The following is a 24,089-nucleotide window of genomic DNA, read 5'->3' as shown; positions in this document are numbered from 1 at the left end:
ATAAATTATTCATCGCAGGTAAAAATATCAAGATAAATTCATGTCATCAGTCGCTAGTGAACTTATTGCTTGCATCAACGTCAAATTAATGTCGTGAATAAACATTCATTTTATGAGTTCAATCCGTTAATGTTAGACGTCATTAATAAATTTTTAAGGAAGCACCAATTATTGCAGATCTAATTATAGATACAACGTCGTGTTATTTTATTTAATTTTGCAGCCTTATAACCGAAGACTTGGGGTGGAGTACTCTACTCTCAACATGTCGAAAAAAACCTTGCAATCACTATGTGACTATCGTGACTTGTGATCTATAAATAAATAAAATTCTGCATTATTAAATAATGACTTTTGTTAAATTGCACTGTACTTTCTTAACTATTGACGTTTTTAAAGATATAAGCTCATCCCGATGTTACACTCATCAAGAGCTTTCATTTGAGTAACCACATGCATTTTGATATATTTTTCATATATACATACATATATATGTATATATATATATATATATATATATATATATATATATATATATATATATATATATATATATATATATATATTAGGGTGGCGCAAAAACCGACTATTTTTTTTTTAGTCTCGAGTGAAAAATGTTAGTTTTGATGTTTTAAGAGCTCTCTCCAGAGGACAGCTTAAAAAAAATTTTTTAAGATGTCGCCCCAAATTTTTTTAAATTTCAAAACTCGTCAAAAATCGAATTTTTTTTTTTTTTTCTCGTTACGGGATAATTTTATAGATTAAAAAAAAAACAAGTTTCTGAAAATTTCAGTTCAAAATTTGAATTTTGAAAAGTCGCTCATAATTTTTTTCAATTTATTAGTGCATTAGTTTAGATTTTTTCGAGCGACCTTTTACTATTCAAATTAAAATTCCATGCATTTTTTTTTTTATTTAGTACAATAATCAATAAAAATACATCACGAGATGAACTAAAAATCAAGCACAACATAGAGAATATAATTTTTTTTTAATTTAATAATTTTATTTAATCAACTGCCAGGCGTGGGTTCGAATCCCAAGCTGGTCTTAGAAACCAGCTTGGTTGAAATTTGACCTTGCCGCGTAGGTTAAGATTTTTTCAAACCAAAAAGACCCCAACGTACCACTCCCGACACTTTAAGTCGGCGATATGACTAATTAAAGAAAAAATAAAAAAATTATGAGCAACCTTTCAAAATTTAAATTTTGAACTGAAACTTTCAGAAACTTATTTTTTTTTTAGTCTATAAAATTATACCGTAACGAAAAAAAAAATTAAAAAAAAAAAAAATTCGATTTTTGACGATTTTTGAAATTTTAAAAAATTTGGAGTGACCTCTTAAAAGTTTTTTTTTAAGCTGTCCTTTGGTGAGGGCTCTTAAAACATCAAATACTAACATTTTTTCACTCGAGACTCAAAAAATAAAAATAGTCGGTTTTTTTGCGCCACCCTAATATATATATATATATATATATATATATATAAGTATATGAAAAATTGATGTGGGTACTCAAATGAAAGGTCTCGATGAGTGTAATGTCGGGGTGAGCTTATATCTTTAAAAATGTCAATAAGGTAATATGAGTGCACTTAAATCAAGTCAAATAATCTGTCAGGCACATAAAATATATTTCAATAACAATTATTTTGTTTAAAATAGTAAATAATAACACTAAAAATAATCTTTCCTGGACATCCGTGTGTCTGTGTTTATGGATCCGTGTATGTGGCAGGGAAATTGCTTGAAAAAATAATCGTACCGGAATAATTTTTTTTTATCATCTAAAGTAACACACTAAGGACTTTCTCAATTAATATAACCGTTCAATTCACTGTCGTTTAATTATTATTTATAAAAAAAACTAAGATACGACTGTGTATTTGTATATCTATCCATACATTTTATTACAGTATTTTTTTTCCTCACCTTAGAATTATGGCGCCACTAAACCGTAGCAGAGTTTTCTGTTTTTTATTATTTTTTTTTTTGTATTTTATTTTAATCAATTTTATTGTGAAAAAAAAGATTATGAGGCGTGCACTTTTGAATTTTCCAAACTTTTTTATTATTTAATTATTATATTTCTTACACCGAGAGATAAATATGGAAATCATTGCTATACTTTTAATGAAATGTTTTCCTATACCATTTTAGGAGCGATTACTTAAATTATGGGAATTGTACCTATAATTTTTGGGAAATGTTACTATAATTATGGGAATGGTTCCTATAATTATAGGAACGATACCTATAATTATAACCGTTATATCGGCATGATTCCCATAATATATAGGAATGGTTCCCATAATATATAGGAATAGTTTCTATAATATTATAGGAAACATTCCTATAATATTATGGGAATCATTCCCATAATATTATAGTGATGATGTCCAATAATATTGAGATATTTATCATTAAAACTCAAGTTATTTGTTACTTCGATGACCTTTGAAGCATTTGAAATTATTACTAATTTTGATAATTTTACTTGCTTCCCAATAACATCATTTGAAATATGTAAAATAAGTAATATTGTTCATATAAATAATAAAAGTTACATACCCAAAAGGTGGATTCAATAAATATTCAACGTATGTATTGTAAATAAATAATTTGTTTTAAAAATAAAATGAAATTGTAAAAATAAACAATGAATTGCCATATCTACTTTGCTCCTATAATTGTATAGTGAGAAAACATCCCTTTTATTAGAGAAACTTTAGAATTGCTACAATATTTTTCAATATTATCTAACACAATAGTAACTGAGTTGGAATAAACAATTTAAGATTAAGTACACACGTGAATAAAAATTATGAAAAAGAAATTTTTTCACTCTAGTGAAAGATCAATTTTTATTTACAAAAAAAAATTTATTAGCAAAAAAATATATAATAATTACTTTATATTTTTGATGTGATTGCTTCATTATTATGAACATAAACATTTTTCTATTATTATGTGCGTCATTTCCATAATATTATAGGAACCATTCCCATAATATATTGAAGCTATTTCATTATGGTATAGGAATGTTAATAAACTATGGGTATGGTTCTCATAATGAGCATAGGATTGATACCTATAATGATCATTTTATTATAGGAATCATTCCCATAATTTTAAAAAAGGTTCCTATAAATTTCTCTCCGTGTATAAATCGATTATTATTTATTTTTATAAAATTTTTTCCGTGAGTATATTAATGAATTTCTCAATTAATAAATTTATTAATTTTTCATAATTAATATCCAAAAAATTTTTAGAAGAATAAAAAAATTAATAGAATATGAATTATTACATGTCATAAATGGTCGGCGTCACAAAATTTGCTTCTCGCGGAATTCTAATTAAGAGCTGTACAGTAGTAGATGGTTTGAAGGGACTTAAAAAATCTTTAAAAGTGAAATATCGCGATAAAGTGACAAGTGACTCTTTAATATTAAGGGTTATCAAGAAAGTCCTTTGCTTTCCAATCCATAAAGTTTTTATTTTAATTTTTTCTTTTCTCACTGTCTTTTTTTCTCTTTATTATTATTGTGCTTCTACATTATGACTAATTATCCTTCGTTCAATTAAAATTAGTTTTTCCTAGAAAAGTTCTTCGATGGTTAAAAAAATTAAAAGGTAAAATTATTTCACTAGATACTCGGTGATATTTTTTCATTTATCAAACTTTTATTTCTGATAAGAGCGCAAGTTTGTTTTCTTTATGGTAATTTGTTTTCTAGGCACGTAATCCTAGAAAAATTGTTCGTTAAAAACAATTGAGTTAAGGGGCTTACTAATGAGTATGCCCCTTCCGTACGTACACGTATATTCATTTAAAATTTATCAGTTAAAGATAAAAATAAAAATAAAAAACAAATAATTAAAAGGAAAAATTAGAAAGATAAATTATTGAGAAGTTAAATGAACTTACCCTGCACGCAACGGTTCACAAATAGCGTAATAACGCTCGAAACTAATTGCAAGTATTGTAAGTACTGATGCGTGAGCTACTGTCAGTTCTACAAAAGGCACTGCCTTACCTGTAACAAAAAAAAAATTATAGAGTTTATTTTTCTTATTAGTTCAATAATTAGATCGAAGAAAAAATATTTTTCTACTGTAAAAAAAAAAATTGTTGATTTAAAAATAATATTCGCTTCAAAATTTTCATTTTTTATTCTAGAAAAGTGTCTAAAACAATGTTTCTTGATAAAAATCCAACTATAATTTACTTAAGATACTCTAAGAAATTCAAAAAAGATAATTTAGAGCAAAATTTTGCAATCTAAAAGATAATTTCTCCAAAAAATTGAAAAATCATCAAATTTCTCATAGTTTCAACTTAGACCTTAAGTAACTTTTGAAGGAGCAGGGCTATCGAAATGGTGCAATGACCTTTCTTGTCCAACGTTCAATTCCCTATAAAAATATGTTCTATTGTTACCAGTATGACAATCCATTAATGAGTTACAAGATTCTAAAATAAAAACAACAATTTTTTAGTATTATTCGTACACTGATAAAAAATGACTTGGTTCAAGAAAAATATTATCTTGAAAATTTAACTCTTGCTTGGATATACTCAGCTCGAATTAATTCAAGAAATTAACGAACAAAATCAAGAAAATAAAATTCGAGGATAAGGAAGAAAAAGTTCGCCATTAAAGAATTTTATTAATTCAACGAAGCACATTAATATTCTCAAACAAGATAACCTATACTTCGACCAACAATTTGTTTCTTCGAGAATTGAGATTCTTGGTATCGTTGGTTCAAGATATTACTGACTTGTTTCAACAATATCAACAATCCTTGAATTTCTGCTATTTACTATGTCATCAAAAATAAGTCTCTAATGCGTTTTAGAATGAGTTTAAGTAGAAAATTTGATCTTCTAAAGAGTTTAATGGTATTTTTAATGAAGAAACTTGTTTTTGACCCGAGAATACAAAACTCCTAGAAGAAAAAAAAATAATTGTTAGTTATGAAAAATAATGTTTGTTCAATGTCGAATTTGATTGTATCTCACGAAGATAACTTACTTTTGATCGAAAATTCCGAATTTCCTAAACCAAGAAGCCGAATTTAAAAGAAAGAAATTTTTGAATAGACGACCGATCCTCTTAAAAATAATTTTTTTTTCAGATTAAGAATATTTATTTTCATTGAAGAAGTGTTTTTTTTTGTGCACTGACAAAAAAATGACTTGATTCAAGAAAAAGTTTTTCCTTAAATTGTCATTTTTGTTTTAAGTAATTCAATTCTCTTAACTTAAGAAATTGATTCTCGAATCAAGAAACTTTGTTGTTTTAAAATAAGATACATACAACTTCGCCCAAAAATTTCTTTCTCTTGGATTAAGATAAATGTTAACATTGGTTCAAGATATTACCGACTTGTTCCAAGTATGGCGCGACTCGAGAATTAAGATATTATTTTACTTGTTTTAAGCATATAAATTTTTGTATTTTTGCTATTCTCTGTATTAATAAATATTTTTCGGCATATAGAGAAATACAAATTTTTTTACTTCAAAGTTTTTTTCTGACAAACTTATAACATTGTAAATAAAAAAATTTGTTCTTGAATCAACAATCAATAATTCTTGAAATGAAATGAAATTATTCATTATTGAAGAGAATCGTTTTTGAATAAAGAATTCACTTGTATCGATCGAAGATAATATAGTCTTGAACCAAGTAAAAATGTTATCGATCGGAGTGATTAGATCTCTCAATCCAAGAAACATGAATTCAAGACAAGAATTTCTTGAAATTAGACAATTAGTTCTCTTCAAAAAAATTTTCTTGGATCAAGAATATTTTTCTTGAATGAAGATATTTTTTAATCAGTGTGTAATTTTTATTTTTAAAATAAATAAATTCAAAAAGTTTTACTAAATATAATTCTCATTGCAATCTATAATACATAAAGTTTGATGTCAATAACTTTTTCGGTATAATTTTCCAGGCAAAAGGCTGAGGGATAAAATATCATATGACATTACACACACTTTACTCATGTATCCAGTAACCCTAAATCGTTTTGAGGGTCGAAAGTAGCATGATAACGACATTTCAAACTCGTAACTATTTATAAATTTTATCTGCGCTTCCTACTATTTTTTCTTTCAACCAACAAATACACGTTCTTTAATTTTTAACCACCTAAGTGGGAGTCTTACTGTTAGCAGTCGTAGTCTAGGATTCTCGCTCCTCAAACAAAACAATATTTCCTGCTTGAAGGTTAAAGAGAATTGGATAGAACCGAGCACCATTCTATTCTTTACTCAGAGGAAAATAAAAATGTGGAATACGCATTAAATGCTCGGACACGTATAGCCTAAGAGCTGCGGTAATTCGTTGCGGGGGGCACTTGAGTTCACCTACTCATTTTCACCCACCCTTATTATTATTATTATTATTATTTTTCTCTTTTTACTTTCTATATACCCTGTTTCCTCCTTTTATTTTTCCTGTATACTCCCACGCGTAAGTTTTTTCAACTCTAAAATTACTTTTGTAAATTTCGTCGCCTCTGTCAATTATTAAATAGACGGGTTAAAAATAGAGAAATTACTTTTGTAAATGTTTTTTAAAAATATTAAAAAAAAAATCTACAATTTTACTCTGCGTGTAAAATATTAATAAAGGAACAAAAAGTTTGAAAAATTCAAAAGTGCACGCCTCATAATCTTATTTTCCACAATAAAATTGATTAAAATAAAATACAAAAAATAGAAAACTTTGCTATGGTTTAGTGGCGCCATAATTCTAAGGTGAGGAAAAAAAATACTGTAATAAAATGTATGTACAGATATACAAATACACAGTTGTATCTTAGTTTTTTATAAACAATTAAACGACAACAAACAATTAAACAAACAATTACACACTGAGAAAAAAGTATTTTGATAATCAGAATATAAGTCAGTTCAAGACCTATACTCTGCGCAGTAAACTATAATATATGCTCTGTCACTGCCATCGACGTTTTAACAATAACAGTTAGTTTATTTATGCACTGGTAAAAATAGAATTCAACTAATATTTATTATATTAGCTTGAAAAAAATTTATTATTGCACTTTTAATTTTAATTTTAATTTGTTTTGTTAGCTTTATAAGTCAATTGATTTGTGCCAGTAAAGTGAGGTTATAAACATCTAATAGTCTGTTACATTGGTATACTGATAATCAGTATGCCACTAGGTATTGTGAAAATCAGTATACTTATTGTTATATTCAAAATACCACGTATTCTTAGTAGCACAATACCAAGTATTCTGATTATCAAAAAAAAATATCCTTAGTAGCAAAATACTTTTTTCTCAGTGCACAGTCATATCTTAGTTTTTTATAAATAATAATTCAACGACAGTGAATTGAACGGTCATATTAATTGAGAAAGTCCTTAGTGTGTTACTTTAGATGATAAAAAAAAATTATTCCGGCACGATTATTTTTTCAAGCAATTTCCCTGCCACATACACGGATCCATAAACACAGACACACGGATGTCCTGGAAAGATTATTTTTAATGTTATTATTTACTATGTTAAACAAAATAATTGTTATTGAAATATATTTTATGCGCCTGACAAATTATTTGACTTGATATAAGTGCACTCATATTACCTTATTGACATTTTTAAAGATATAAGCTCACCCCGACATTACACTCATCGAGACCTTTCATTTGAGTACCCACATCAATTTTTCATATATTTATATATATGTATATATGAAAAATATATCAAAATGCATGTGGGTAATCAAATGAAAGCTCTTGATGAGTGTAACATCAGGATGAGCTTATATCTTTAAAAACGTCAATAGTTAAGAAAGTACAGTGCAATTGAACAAAAGTCATTATTTAATGAAGCAAAATTTTATTTATTTATAGTTCACAAATCACGGCAGTCACATAGTGACTGCAAGGTTGCTAATTGTTATTGAAATATATTTTATGGTCTGAAAGATTATTTGACTTGATATAAGTGCACTCATATTATCCTGTAAGTTCGATATAAGTAAAAAAAAATCAATTTCAGTTTCGAGAAAACTGCTTTTTTGGCATGTCGAGAGTATAGCTATCTCAACGCTTCGCTTATGAGGCGTGCAATAACTTTGTATTATATATCATAAACAAGTGGATCATATTTTACTGTAAATTTAAATTGATAATAAATAGATCCATAATTATTATTATTATACATATTTTGGATTAAAATTTTCTACATTTACTTTAAACTAGACCTTTTGTTGAAATTTCATTTTTACTAATAAAAGGATAGTTAATAATATTAATTATCATTTTAATTCTAATTCAAACAAACCTAACTTCTGTTACTAATCATAAAGACAACCAAAAAAATTAGGAAAACGGTTGACCCTAAAGGCCATCCTTGCAACTTCCCGCTACCTCCATGCCTAAGTGCTCAACAATTCACTTATTTTTTAAGCTCTTCAAGCTCTAAAATATAATTTTTGTGTAATTTTGAGCTCTCCGAGCTCAAATAAAACGCTGTTCTGTGCTTTTGAGCTCTTCGAGCTCAAAAGGCTAATGGAAGTTTTATAGAACACAATTTTTTGAATTTTCAATCCGCAATAACTTTTGAATGAATCAACCGATTTTCCCGCGGTTTACGGCATTCAACGCAGTTTTTTGAGTTCTTTGAAAAATCTTCAAGCGTAAACTACACTGATAGAAGGATTTCTTAGCATTTAAGAAGATTTCTTTGTATTTAAGAAATCATTTCTTAAACATCATTTCTTAGCATTTAAAAAATATTTCTTAGTATTTAAGAAATATTTCTTTGTATTTAAGAAATATTTTTTAGTCTTTATATTTCTTAATATTTAAAAAATATTTCTTTGTATTTAAGAAATATTTTTTAAATATTAAAAAATGATGTTTAAGAAATGATTTCTTAAATACAAAGAAATCTTTTTAAATAGTAAGAAATCCTTCTATCAGTGTAGTCAGACTAAAAATTTTATAGATATTCTGAAAAAAACATTTTTTTCAATTTTTTTCGACAACGATATCTCACGAAAAAATCAACCGATTTTGACCGGGCTGGTGGCAATCGACGTGGTTTTTTGAGGTTAAGAGCTGATTAGTTTTTGGAATTGATCGGTTAAGCCGTTTAAAAGATATTACAAAAAAACGAATTTTTGGAAATTTTATTTTTGAGATTTCTCAAAATTGATCGACTTAAATTTTGTAAATTAGTATCAAAATTCTAAGTGCAAAAGAACTCTTCAGAATGCCGCTTATTTCGATCGAATCGGATGATCCGTTCAAAAGTTATGAGAGATTTACATACATACACACACACACACACACACACACACACATACATACATACATACAGACACGGTGACATCACCGCGGAAATAGTCAGGAAAGCTTTCTAGGACCTTAGTACGTCGAGATCTGATGAAAACTCGATTTTCGAAAAACGGGGTGAAAACAATAACTTCCCGATTTTTGAAAATTTTCAATTCTCTTAGCGGGAAGTTAAAAATTTTAAACGCAAATTTAGAAAAAAGTTTTAGTGCAGTAAATGAAATTTTGATTTTCATTATCAATATAATAAGGTCTTGTAATCTCTAATTGTTGAGAAGAAAAAAACAAATGCAAGAAAGTCGGTTATAGCATTTAGACAGAACAAATCCACGTTGTCGTTGATCCTGAACAGCGGTCTTGACAGAAGCAATGTAGCCATATTTTTTTCTCATTTATTTCATCATTTATATCATATCAAGTTGGCTGGAATTTTATTTGGAGTAAATCTTCTCAGCCGCGAGTGATTTATTCCACTAAAAATACTTTCCAACCGTGGATAGACCATTGTACTAAAGAATAATGTTTTTTTGAGCGGCCTAAAGAGCTTCGATGCGTATAAATAATAATTTCTTATGGCTCTACTCCATGAATGAGCTGATCATCGATGATATTTATATGCTCAGATTTATTGATCATTTTTCTCTGAGAAATCGACAATTATTTTTAAAATATAGTCAATACTAAGCTGTTTATTATTATATTTTCTTCATCATATTTTATCGAAATCAATAAGCAATATGATGTAATTTTTATTAAAAATTTAATGAAAATTATGAATTTCGCAATTTTGAATTTTCAAAATTTTTGTCATTTTTTACAGCGTTATTTTTATTGTAAAAAATCAAGGTATATACACTGAGAAAAAAAATTTATTTTGAAAAAAAAATGAACTATGTTTTGTAATAAAAAATTAATTTGTTTAAAATTTAAAACAATTTGATTTCTTAGCACAGTAATTTTCTTTTAAAAAAAATTTTGTTTTGATTTGGAAAAAAAAATTTTGGCTGAAAATTCGCAAGTTGTTTGTCTAAAATTATTATTTTTTTTTCCAAATAAAAAAAAAAGTTTTTTTAACAAGAAAGTTACTGTGCTAAGAAATAAAATTGTTTTAAATTTTTAACAAATTAATTTTTTATTACAACATTGCTCATATTTTTCAAAATAAATTTTTTCTCTCAGTACATGATATGTGTTTAAGATTTTAACAAGTGAAAGTAGCAAATCTAATTTTTTGTCACCGAACTATTAACATAAATAATATACTTTTATATACTTCCATTCGTATGCAAATTAATATAATATATACTCTAATTTTATTTTTATGCATTCGTTTTAAATAAAATTATTTTACGATCAGGACTTTTATTTTACCACTCGATATTTATATGGTTCAATTAATTGGTCGTATTACTTTTATTTAAAAAAAATTGCAAAAGAAACAATAATAAAGAAACAAAAATATATACACACTGATAGAAGGATTTGTTGATAGTTAAAAATATTTGTTAATATTTAACAAATCATTTATTAGAGATCACTTTTTAGTCCTTAACAAATATTTTTTAGTATTTAAAAAGATTTATTAATATTTAATAAATGAATATCAGATTTATTAAATACAATCAAATCATTTTAAATATTAAGAAATATTTATTTAATACTAAAAAGTGGTCTCTAATAAATGATTTGTTAACTATTAACAAATATTTTTTAATATAAATAAATCCTCCTACCAGTGCAGTTTTGTAGGTTACAAAAAAAACTATCAAAAATAAAGTTTGGAAAATCCAAAAGTGCACACCTCATAACGCTCATTCATTTTTTAAGAAAAAATAAATTGTGTAACTGATAAAAAAAAAAATTATAATTAAGTAATTTCTTACAGAGTATTTTTTTTTTTTTAATATCAGCGCCCTTTTTAGTAGATTTCATAAAAATCTAACTATTACAGCCGTCCTCATGGCGCAACTTTTAAAAAATTTAGTCATTTTCTGACTCTGTTTGTCGAGCTGAGTCAGAAAATATATATAGTTCAAAAGTTTATATATGTATGTATTTATATATATATAAATATATATATATATATATATATATATATATATATATATATATATATATATATATATATATTTATACGATATAACGCGGCTTGTCAGCACGATAGCGTTCTCAATTTATATCCGATTGTTCTCAAACTCAACATGCTTTATCTATCGATAAATACCAAGGTTAAGTTCGAAGATGAGCTTAATCGGTCGAGTAGTTTGGAAATGACAGGATTTTGAAATTTTGAAAATCGTAAAAATTGATGTTTACACTACTTTAACTTGATATAATTACTGAACTAGACAAGATATCGAAATTCGGTAAAATGCATCTTGAAGTTCTTTTATTAAGCTTTAATTTCCACTAGCTAGAAGTGGAAATAGCTTTAATTAATATTACTCATTTTAGTTCACTTAAAAGAAACAGTTTATTAGTAGATTTCATAATAAAATTGAAAATATTATATTTTTTTGTCCATTTGATGTCGGTTTGATTACTTCTTACAAGTTGCGAGAGAGAAGTTATGAAATTTACTTCCATTTTGCCTGCCGAATGGCCTTTTTTCTTGTTATATGCGCACGCAGTCTAAAAAAATCTAGCTTTATCAAGTGGCGCCATAGTTTTCACGTGACAAATAAGAAAAATTCGTTTGTCTTTGTACGGTTATATCGTAATAAATTTTAATAAAAATTCAATTTAAAAAAAAAATACGTAAACTAGGCTACTGATATGAAATACGGACCCAGTTCATCGCATTCGTAAACTAATAAAAAAAGTCCGGTCTTGAAATATCAATTTGTTCGGGAGTAATCATTGGTACATCCAAAATGGGGTGACATCCGGACGTCCACGTAAAATTTTTTTCAAAACGTTTTTTTTTTCAAAATAGCAACATGAAATGATTTTAGAAAGTAAAAGATGGTTTAATTTAAGTGTTTTCTCCGTGTACATCTACTTATATTATTGTATAAGTGTAATATGGTTGTGATAGAGACATTTAAAGATCACAAAATTGCTTGACCTTGACGAGTCGAGTATAAAGCACAACCTCACGTGCTTCGCGCTATGAGGCGTGCAATATGACACTTCTTATATATATAATTATGTTTAGTCATAGCCAGATATTTTATAATGCTAAAAAAATGTATTCCTTTTTTGGCTTCATGAGTTGCCTCCGCAATTGCATATATTGCAATTTTGGCGTAGGCTAAACGAGACGCTTTAACAGCTGTCAATTCCCGTCTACATTTATCGATCTATTTATTTATTTATTTACTTCTGGATATAAATTTTATAGAACTGAATTACACCTGTTCATAAAAACCAGAAAATAAAAAAATACAATATTATTAAATGAAAATATTTAATTTTATAAATCATATTAAGTACAGAAATTTAATTTCGGCTGATGAATAGAGTACTATTCATTTAGAGTCAAATAGAGATTAATTGTTTTTTGTTTATTGTTGAAAGAGTACAATAAATATAAAGAGATGAATTTAGTTAACTCAATACGTTTGAGGTATTTAATTTATTACTCCTTTAATCTCGGATCGCTACTTCTGTACTGCATCTAAAAATAATTAACGACATTTCTCAACGTTATACTTGTTATTATAGTAGACAAAATATCTTTGTCAAAATATTAGGATAGCATTTATTAGAAACATAAATTTTGCACGAATTATTATTATTATTTTTTAATTTAATTACAAGAATGTCGTAAACATGTAACAACTATACGAAACTATTTTTTTTTTTTATCAACATCTTAATATATATATATATTGTACGCATTGGGGGAGTTAATCTTTAGCAAAGTAGGATATAAATTCCATTCCAAGTGATTAAGTTATAAATCAGTGTACTATAATTAAGAGCCAACGGATTTAAGAAATCAAACAGTCAATTAAACTGGCATTAAACATTTTTCATTATTTCCTTATTGTTCCCCATAAAATACAAATTTGAAACTACTTAAATACCGATTTTTTGTTGCTTAATTAAATTTTTGTATAATTACAAACTACACTGAGAAAAAAAAATACTTTTACTCAATTAACAATTTCTTGGTTCAAGAAATTCGATGACAATCAAATATTCTATTATTATTAATTATTAATTTCTGAAGAGAAGAGCATCAATCTTTATCTTTGGATAATAGATAAACAAGAGAATAGCTTTATTTAAATTATCCGAACAAAAACAGTTTCCCTGTAAAAAAATCGCGCCAAGTCCACGTTCATAAGACTATTAAGAAAAAAAAAAATTTTTTTTTTCTTTACAAAAAGATATAAAATAGAAAAATTAAAAAATCCAAGTAACCGATATGATTGTATATGATTTTCGGAAATTAAAAAAAATTTTGTTGTAAATTTAAAAATTAAGAAAAAAATTTTGGAACGTATTTAGTGTGCGTGGTTGCAAAATATTTTACTTTTAATGAAATTCGTAAAATCTATTTACAAGGACTTTAAAAAAATTGAAATACACAATGACGCACACCAAGTACGTTCCAAAATTTTTTTCTTAATTTTTAAATTTACAACAAAATTTTTTTAATTTCCGAAAATCATATACAACCATATCGGTTACTTGGATTTTTTAATTTTTTATTTTATATCTTTTTGTAAAGAAATAAAAATTTTTTTTCTTAATAGTCTTATGAACGTGGACTTGGCGCGATTTTTTTTTACAGTGAAACTGTTTTTGTTTGGATTTCAGTATTTTTTGTAATTATAATAAAAATTTGCAATTGGTACCAACTTAAATCTCAAGTTGGCTGCATTTTTTATAGCAAACTATCCCCTTGAAGCTATAGTTTATGTAAAAATAATTGCAGCGCACCCTGGCGGGTGTAGATGCAAGCTGTGAAATTTATTTTTTTAACTGTAGTTTCCCATCTATTGGACTATTACCATGCATTGTCGAATTACTTAGTCTGTGGCATGTCACTTTTTACATCGAAAAAAAGTCAGGATCGAAATTTTTGAGCTTGCTATAGTTTGTGCTGATAAAATTTAATAATTTCAAGTAGATTAATTGTTATAATTGAATATAATTCATTGATATCAGTAAAATAAAGTATGAATTACTGATATAATATAAAATTTAGGAACAAGAAGTACCTTAGAATTAAATAAAATTTTGCAACCTCGAAATACAGTTCTGCTTACAGTAAACACACTCGGTAGTCTGGCGCTCCGTTTACAACGGATTTGAACGGAACTTGGCGCCAGATTCTACCGAATCTGTGGATGAGTAAAAATTATTTCAATCAATTTAAAACAAGTTCTTGAGCTAAGAATATGTATTCTTGAAAAATTTTAAGAACATGAATTCTTGTATCAAGAAATTTTTTTTAATAAAAGTATTTTTTTTCTCAGTGTATTCCAAGCAACCTTTAAAAGATTGATTGTCATATTTTTAACGTGGATTGTTGAACTGGAGTAATATCCTCATAATTTAATATTGCAAGTAATTTCCGGATATATTTAATATTGCAAGCAATAATCATTTGATGCAATAGTGTAATATCCACAGAAGAATTAACGCTTTATTTGACCCATTTCTTAAACGGTTTTCTGATAGACAATAAGACAATACTATAGTTATTATTATATCCAAGTTATTTTAATTGCACATCTTAAACGCGAAGGGTTGTGTGCTCGTATTGCACTCATATCAATCATCCTAATACTTTTATTTAACACCCGAGGAATATAATTTACAATAATTAAACCATTGAAGAGAAATATTCTTGACCCGAAAAAAAAAATTGTTTTGAAGAGAATCGGTTGTCTATTTAAGAATTTCTTTCCTTGAAACTTAGCTTCTTGGTTTGGAAAATTCGGAATTTTCGATCAAAAGTAAGTTATCTTCGTGAGATACAATCAAATTCGACATTGAACAAACATTATTTTTCATAACTAACAATTATTTTGTTTTCTTCTAGGAGTTTTGTATTCTCGGGTCAAGAACAAGTTTCTTCATTAAAAATACCATTAAACTCCTCGACTAGAAATTTCAGTGAGGCAGTGATTTGGCGCAAGTAAGGCATGCCGAATTCTAAACTTGCAGTAAGTGAGGCATCCAAACCAGGCCGAAGTTTGGGATGTAACGCAGTTGCGAGGCTCAGCCTAACTTGGCTTCCTGATTAGGTTGCAGTTTGGAAACCAAATTCGCAACGAAGAATCCAAATCTAATTCTTTCTTGATTCTTAGCTTTTTTATTATCAAGCGAAAATTAATAATAACAAATGCTTATTTTTTTATCTTCTTTTACTATTTTAAGTATAAATATTAAATTTAGGACTAAATTTTTTAAATATTTCATGAATAAAAAAAAAAACAAATTCTTTGTTGCTTTAATTTAATAATATTTTTATTATTTAATTTTATTTTTTCTGTAATTTTTTTTTTGTTTTTTGGAGCGTTTTTTAATGTGAAGAGGTTTTTTTTGATTGGTAGATTTGATAAGTCAAGGGGGAAGGAGATGATGGAGGAGTTAGATACACTAATCACACATAACACTTAACTTTACTTCACACTCGCCTTAATAACAATTATAATTAGTAATTATTAATTATTAAAAATCGTACATGTCGAACGCAAGACTCGAACACGGTACGCGACGCACGAGGGCCCTATACCATACCGCGACGCTACGCCGATGATGAGCGACCTCTTACTTCAAGATACTTATAAGCACAACAAATGTTCAGCTTGCCTAATTTAAAACAAGTAAGATTCGAATTGGGCTAGCCTAAGTTCGGAAAGCCAAGTTCGCTCCAAACTAGCAAAACTCAGGTTATCGTTACTTGAAACCAGTTCGGCGTTCCCATGATATATCAGACTTAAGGAATCCATGAAACTTTCCTAGTTACGTTCAAATATGGCAAGCCAAACATATCGTTCTGCCTACCTTGGTTTTTACGAGGTACAACCTAGGCAAGCCTAAGTTAGGCAAGCCAAACTTGCCCCGAATTGGTTCTTCGGCATATGCCTCAATGAAATTTCTAGTCTGGTACATGAGACACCATGTTTATATGTACAATACACAAATACTCTCATAAATACACACTTTTATATGTATAGAACTAAAAGGCTTAACCTTGGAAAGAATTGAAGCCAAATATCTTCTCCCATTCCGTTTTAGAGTACTTTGGCAAGAAACGCCGAAGTTCGTCAAACGTTTGGAATGCCTAACTTGCAGGAAATTATAAAATCTAAAGGTCTACGGAAGTTCGGTTCACCAAACTTAAATGTAATTAGGGACATTTATGGTAAGACGAAGTTTGGCGAATGTTTGGAATGCCTAACTTGCAGGAAATTATAAAATCTAAAGGTCTACGGAAGTTCGGTTCACCAAACTTAAATGTAATTAGGGACATTTATGGCCAGCCAAACTTCGGCAAATCTTTGGTTATCGTTACTTCCAGCTAGTCAGGCATTCCAAAGGTTCGCCGAAGTTCGGCTTGCCATAGATGTCCCAAATTACATGCAAATTTGGCATCCCAATCTTCGTTTTGCCTAACGTGGATTTAAGAAGGCGCAAATTAGGCTTGCCCAAGTTAGGCAAGCCAAACTTGCCCCTCACTAATTCTTCGGCATTCTTCACTACAATTTCTAGTCGGGTCTTTAGAAGATCAAATTTTCTACTTAAACTCATTCTAAAACGCATTAGAGACTTATTTTTGATGACATAGTAAATAGCAGAAATTCAAGGATTGTTGATATTGTTGAAACAAGTCAGTAATATCTTGAACCAACGATACCAAGAATCTCAATTCTCGAAGAAACAAATTGTTGGTCGAAGTATAGGTTATCTTGTTTGAGAATATTAAAGTGCTTCGTTGAATTAATAAAATTCTTTAATGGCGAACTTTTTCTTCCTTATCCGTGAATTTTATTTTCTTGATTTTGTTCGTTAATTTCTTGAATTAATTCGAGCTGAGTATATCCAAGCAAGAGTTAAATTTTCAAGATAATATTTTTCTTGAACCAAGTCATTTTTTATCAGTGTACGAATAATACTAAAAAATTGTTGTTTTTATTTTAGAATCTTGTAACTCATTAATGGATTGTCATACTGGTAACAATAGAACATATTGTTATAGGGAATTGAACGTTGAACAAGAAAGTTCATTGCACCATTTCGATAGCCCTGCTCCTTCAAAAGTTACTTAAGGTCTAAGTTGAAACTATGAGAAATTTGAGGTTTTTTCACTTTTTTGGAGAAATTATCTTTTAGATTGCAAAATTTTGCTCTAAATTATCTTTTTTGAATTTATTAGAGTATCTTGAGGAAATTATAGTTGGATTTTTATCAAGAAATATTGTTTTAGACACTTCTCTGAATAAAATTCAATATTTTTTGTTGAAATTTGTTCGAAAGCTAAAAAGTATTTAATTTCTTAAATTTATTAAAAATAAAATTTTTAACTGAATATTTTTCCTTTAAAAATTCTACCTTATTATCTTAAAATTTTTCCGAGAGTATTTTCCTTGAAATAATTCTATAACATTAACAAAATAAAATGTAAAACCCTCTAATTGTTAACAAAGTAAATATTTGATCAAAAAAACACATATTATCACTGGTAATGTGTGTAAACAAATCTCTTTAGTGTAAACAGACTTTTAAGTTTGTTTGTTAAAAAACTCTCGGTCGTTGGTTTTTCTTTCAATTTAAGAGCTTTTACTCGAGCACTTAAAAATCTAACAAAAAAGACAATCCGTACTTCCGTTTCTTGAGAAATAAACTAAGATCTTAACATTTTTTTTTTTTTTTTAATATCATCAACAACAATCACGTTAAGTTAACTTAAACTCTGTTTCTATTAATTCTGTAGAATGCTTTGAAACCGACAACGACAATAACTGACGTCTAGCAAAATGTTACTTGACAATACATCACTTATCTGAGTGGACAAGAGTGGCAATGCACAAAATAGTGTGTAAAATTTAATAGAAGGAGTATATTATTATTAAGTTAGTAGAAATAAATTAAATAAGAGTAGAAGTAAGTAAAAAAAAAAAAAAAACGTAGAAGGTATAGTAATATAGATCTATATAATATAAGTCTTAAGGAAGAGACGGAAAATTGTTAGGATGCGCGATAATGGATGCTGGCATTCCTCCAAAACCCGACTGGTTAACCTAGCTTTTTTTTTTTTTCTTCATTTTTATTTCATGAAGGAATTATATTCTCAAATTACAATTCTGATTCATTATTTTATCTGAATATTTATTTTTTCGGGTGAATGTACTTATATTATAATTTTTTATTGAACGATAAAATCATATAAAAATTATAATAGTTTTGATATAATTATTTTTTATGTCGATTTTTTTAATGACTTTTAGGGGAAATTTAGTGAGTTTGCGTCGAAGCAACAGGTGTGGACTCTAGTTTCGTATAAATATGTCTCCCTCGGGGAAATCCGGTCAATAAATTATAACTTTTCGGTTTAAGTTTCGGAAAAGCTGTTTTTATAATTAATTGATGTAATTTATTGTTAAAATTTTGAATCAATATCTGGGAAAAGGTAAATTTATCGGAATAAAAAGGTTGTTCAATTTAGAAAAATAATAAGTTATTAAAAATAATTAATTAATTTTAATTTAGTTAAAAATTTTATTTTTACTTCGAAATTTTTAGTTTGAATTTATAAAGTTGAAACACTTTACGGTTTTCTAACAAATTTCAACAAAAAATATTTAATTTTATTCAAAGAAGTGTCTAAAACAATCTTTTTTAATAAAAATCCAACTATAATTTACTTAAGATACTCTAAGAAATTCAAAAAAGATAATTTAGAGCAAAATTTTGCAATCTAAAAGATAATTTCTCCAAAAAAGTGAAAAATCATCAAATTTCTCATAGTTTCAACTTAGAACTTAAGTAACTTTTGAAGGAGCAGGGCTATCGAAATGGTACAATGACCTTTCTTGTACAACGTTCAATTCCCTATAAGAATATGTTCTATTGTTACCAGTATGACAATCCATTAATGAGTTACAAGATTCTAAAATAAAAACAACAATTTTTTAGTATTATTCGTAGCCTGAAAAAAAAATGACTTGGTTCAAGAAAAATATTATCTTGAAAATTTAACTCTTGCTTGGAGATATTCAGCTCGAATTAATTCAAGAAATTAACGAACAAAATCAAGAAAATAAAATTCACGGATAAGGAAGAAAAAGTTCGCCATTAAAGAATTTTATTAATTCAACGAAGCACTTTGATATTCTCAAACAAAATAACCTATAATTCGACCAACAATTTGTTTCTTCAAGAATTGAGATTCTTGGTATCGTTGGTTCAAGATATTACTGACTTGTTTCAACAATACCAACAATCCTTGAATTTCTGCTATTTACTATTTCATCAAAAATAAGTCTCTAATGCGTTTTAGAATGACTTTAAGTAGAAAATTTGATCTTCTAAAGCGTTTAATGGTATTTTTAATGAAGAAACTTGTTCTTGACCTGAGAATACAAAACTCCTAGAAGAAAACAAAATAATTGTTAGTTATGAAAAATAATGTTTGTTCAATGTCGAATTTGATTGTATCTCACGAAGATAACATACTTTTCATCGAAAATTCCGAATTTTTCAAATCAAGAAGCCGAATTTCAAGAAAAGATCTTTTTGAATAGACAACCTATTCACTCAATCTATTTGATTAAGCGTGTGACTCTTTTTTTAATAAACAGTCCTTAATAAAATTATTCCACCACACTAATTTCAATTTAAATACGTCAATTAGTTATCAAATGCATTTTTAATCCCTGTGAATAAGAAATGGGTGTGCCTGCTACTCCTTTTCTTTATTTTGTGTTTCTTTAATATAAAGTCGGCGACCCAAGAGTGGTATTTTAATTAAAAGCATTTGTTACAAAGGCCTACGTGACACGAAGCAGAGATAAAAAATCTAAATCTAACTTAAAAATGTTTTGATTATTTTATTGCGTACCAAAAAACATCTTTATTGCAATAAATTTTTTAAAATAATGTACTTTCACTCATTTCATCTAAACTGGTTATTATTTAGAGCCCTAATATTTATTTAAAAAAAATTTTTTGTTAGAAAGATCCAAGTATCCTCCTAGTCTTAAGAATGTCTATAAAAAAATAATGTGTAGAAATACTTTTGTTATGCATCTTAAATATAATTTTTAAATTAATTAATAACATTTTTGAGGAAATTTCCGAAAAATTTACTCATTAAATAATTATTAACATTTAATTGACTAATAAAAAATATAACACTCTGAATTACCGGTATACACTTGACAACACCACAAGAGTTCCCTAACCTTCAAATTTATTTATATTTACTGTCCAACTAAAATAACTAAGATCTTCTAGCATTTAAAAAACTGCGGTTACTTATGCTTTGGGTAACTGCGTAAGCGGTGTTGCCAAGTCAAACACAAGACTTTAAAGAACGCAAGTTCCGAGTGATTTTTCATAAAAAATATAAAATATCTCCGTAATACGTTCGGAAAGCTACTTTATTTATTGTTTTAATCGAAAGCTTATTATTTTTTCAATCAAATTCAATGATAATAAAATTTTTTTAAAATCGTTAATTGCATTAAATTCTTAACCAAATACACGGCTGGTGAAATCTCCATTTACCTACACATAAAAATTACAATTTTCGAACTTAATTATTTAATTAAATATCCCAGAAACCTACTGTTTTTTAATTATTTTATTAATTATTAGGCTACGTAGATTGAATTCACAAATTTTCAGAAAGGTTAAAAAATTTGTCTACTTTGGGTGGATCTTCTGAAGGAGATCCAAGTACCCTTCTATTGTAAAGAATGACTATAAAAAAATCATACGTAAAAATACTTTTGTTATCTTAAAATTAATTTTTAAATTAATCAATAACATTTTTGAGGAAATTTCCGAAAAATTTACGCATGAAATAATTATTAACATTTAATTGACGAATAAAAAATACAGCACTCTGAATTGCCGGTATACACTTGACAACACCGCAAGAGTTCCCTAACCTTCAAATTTATTTTTGTTTACTGTTTAACTAAAATGACCAAGATCTTCTAGGATTAAAAAAACCGCGGTTACTTATGCTTTGGGTAACTGCGCAAGCGATGTTGCCAAGTCAAATACAAGACTTTAAAGAACGCAAGTTCCGAGTGATTTTTCATAAAAAGTATAAAATAGCTCCGTAATACGTTCGGAAAGCTACTTTATTTATTGTTTTAATCGAAAGCTTATTATTTTCTCAATTAAATTCATCGAAAATAAATTTTTTTTTAAATTGTTAATTGCATTAAATTCTTAACCAAATACACGGCTGGTGGAATCTCCATTTACCTACATGTAAAAATTACAATTTTCAAACCTAATTATTTTACTAAAGATCCCGGAAACTTACTGCTTTTTTTATTTTTTTATTAATTATTAGGCTACGTAGATTGAATTTACAAATTTTCAGGTTTGCAAATTTTGGATCTCCTTAAAAATAAATAAATTATTAATTAAAGAATCAACTTCTCTTAGCCTTTTTTTTTGTGTAAATTCATTATTAAAAAAAAGTTTTATGGATCCAAGCACACATGCTTTAAACACTTGCTATTTTACGGAGTAATCAAAGTTCAATTTATAAAGTTTGAATTAGTAATTGCAGCGAGACTTATGACCCAGATTTTATTTTTTGTATTTGAGTATTTTAGTTTATTTTGATTAATTACTTAAAAATTAATAGAAACAATTATTGTTATTAGTGCGGCGATTATTATTTAATTATTGTATTTATTTAGTTAATAATATTATATTATTGTTACCGGAGGTATGATTAAAAAAGAAATTAATTGTAAAAGAAGTTAAAAGACTGGGAAAATTATTCTAAGTTCCGAACAAGATTTAGTATGGGAAAGCGATGAATGGATATAAAATGAAAGAAATGACGATTATTATTTTGTAAGAAATAATTTAGGTAAGCGAAGATTTTATAAGTCCCAAGGACAATTTAGTATGCAAAATCAACGAATGGATATATAATGAAAGAAATTGCGATTAAAATAATAAAGAATTGTGAATTTGACGAAACGAATGGATAGAAAATGAAGGAAATTACGATTAAAATAATAAAGAATTGAGTTTCGAAAATAAAAACTTAGAATTTGGCGAGACGAATGGATAGAAAATGAAGGAAATTACGATTAAAATAATAAATAATTATTTTTAAATGCTCGTTCGATGACGCCGGATCGATGGCGATAAATTTCCAATTTCGTTCGCTTTAAGTAAAAATTTTAAATATGATAAAGTCCAAAATTTTGGCACGGAGATGCAATTCTTTCTCGGGAGAATTACTCGGACGAATACTCATCACCAAGTAATTCTAGAGGATGATACTCTACCTGGAGTCTGACCAAGGCCCAGGTAAGTATCGTGAACCGACCGGATGAAAGTGCTACTCCCCGTGCCGAAGCCTTCAGCTGAGGTACGGTAGGTGATCATAAGCCGTGTAGGTGGGAGCGAGGAGGATACTCTCCACTTGCTCTCAGGGTAGAGTTTAGGACCCCACAGGGATGATGGCTAGTCGCCCTGAGGGGGGAGGGGGTGTTACTGGAAAACTAGTTAGTATTTTGTAGACCGCGTTTTTTTGAGTTTGAACCGTGAATACCGTCGTGTATGTTTGGATAGAAAGTTTCTATTGTATTAGTGTATATTGCTTATATTGTTTCTTGATTTTGAACCGCGTTAATGATTTTGAACCGCGAATATGTGTGAAAAGAGTGTTCTAATGTATTGTTTATATTGTTTAATTTGCTTATATTGTTTATATCGTTTATTAACATGATCAGGCCAATAAAGAGGTTTCCTTTTTCTTTGATTTATTTAAAATGAAGTGTTTTGTTTAGATTTTGTTATTGATAATGTGATCCCCGTTTATGACCCTGGACTCCGGCGAGCAAATTTCGAGCTGGGGACTAATTAGCTAATTATATTTTGAAAACGTGGACATTACAGACTTTGAAAGCTTGCGCAGTGTGGATTGCGTCAATTATCACCCACTTAAGTTTATTGTTTATCGTGATAATATTTCTGATTTAATATTTCCAAGCTTGATATGTTCTAAAAAAAGTCTTGTTATAATGTAAGTTATTTAAGTACTTCAAGGCGTAAAAACATAAATTACTATTAAGTACGTGCGAAGCAAACGTTAACTGTCAAAAGTCTCAGTTAAATGCAGAATGCATTCAATTATACAACGGCTGTATGTCATCTCATGACTTGCTTGAGAGTGCATCTTTGAAAGCTTTAACTTAAGTGGCTAAATAAAAATAAAGCAACTCTTAATTGAACTCACAAGATTGAAAATAAAAAAATTTCGTATGAGGTTTATACAATTTTATTCAAAAAAAAGTTTTCCTATTTACGAAAATTCAAAATAAATTATTCGCGTTTCATAAAAGCCAGACGCTCAATCGTTATCTAACACACCAAACACCCTCATATTTTACACGACCCTTATATGCTTACAAACCATCAATTTCTCTTTACATCAGCTACAGGTTCATACGTGTACGTATGGATAAATTTAGATTGTTTTATAATTTGCTACTTCATGTTTTGCTTTAAATTCGGGCAACTTTCGCATCATTAATCTGTTTTGAATAATAATAGTAGGTAGTAAAGT

The 24,089-nt window shown here is 27.8% G+C and overlaps 1 protein-coding gene across 2 annotated transcripts in view; it reads right to left on the bottom strand.

Moving 5' to 3' along the window:
• The window catches only part of LOC123262886 (growth hormone secretagogue receptor type 1-like), a 60,572-nt gene that overhangs the window by 24,342 nt on the left and 12,141 nt on the right, over positions 1 to 24,089 (bottom strand). For both annotated transcript variants that reach the window (XM_044725368.1, XM_044725369.1), the window contains exon 4: positions 3,931 to 4,039. In XM_044725368.1, the coding sequence (XP_044581303.1) occupies positions 3,931 to 4,039 (109 nt within the window). The remainder of the gene's footprint in view (positions 1 to 3,930; positions 4,040 to 24,089) is intronic.

Source organism: Cotesia glomerata, linkage group LG4, assembly GCF_020080835.1.
Source record: "Cotesia glomerata isolate CgM1 linkage group LG4, MPM_Cglom_v2.3, whole genome shotgun sequence".
Lineage (NCBI taxonomy): Eukaryota > Metazoa > Arthropoda > Insecta > Hymenoptera > Braconidae > Cotesia > Cotesia glomerata.
Note: the sequence above shows the minus strand (reverse complement) of the source record. Positions and strands in the feature narration are given on the sequence as shown.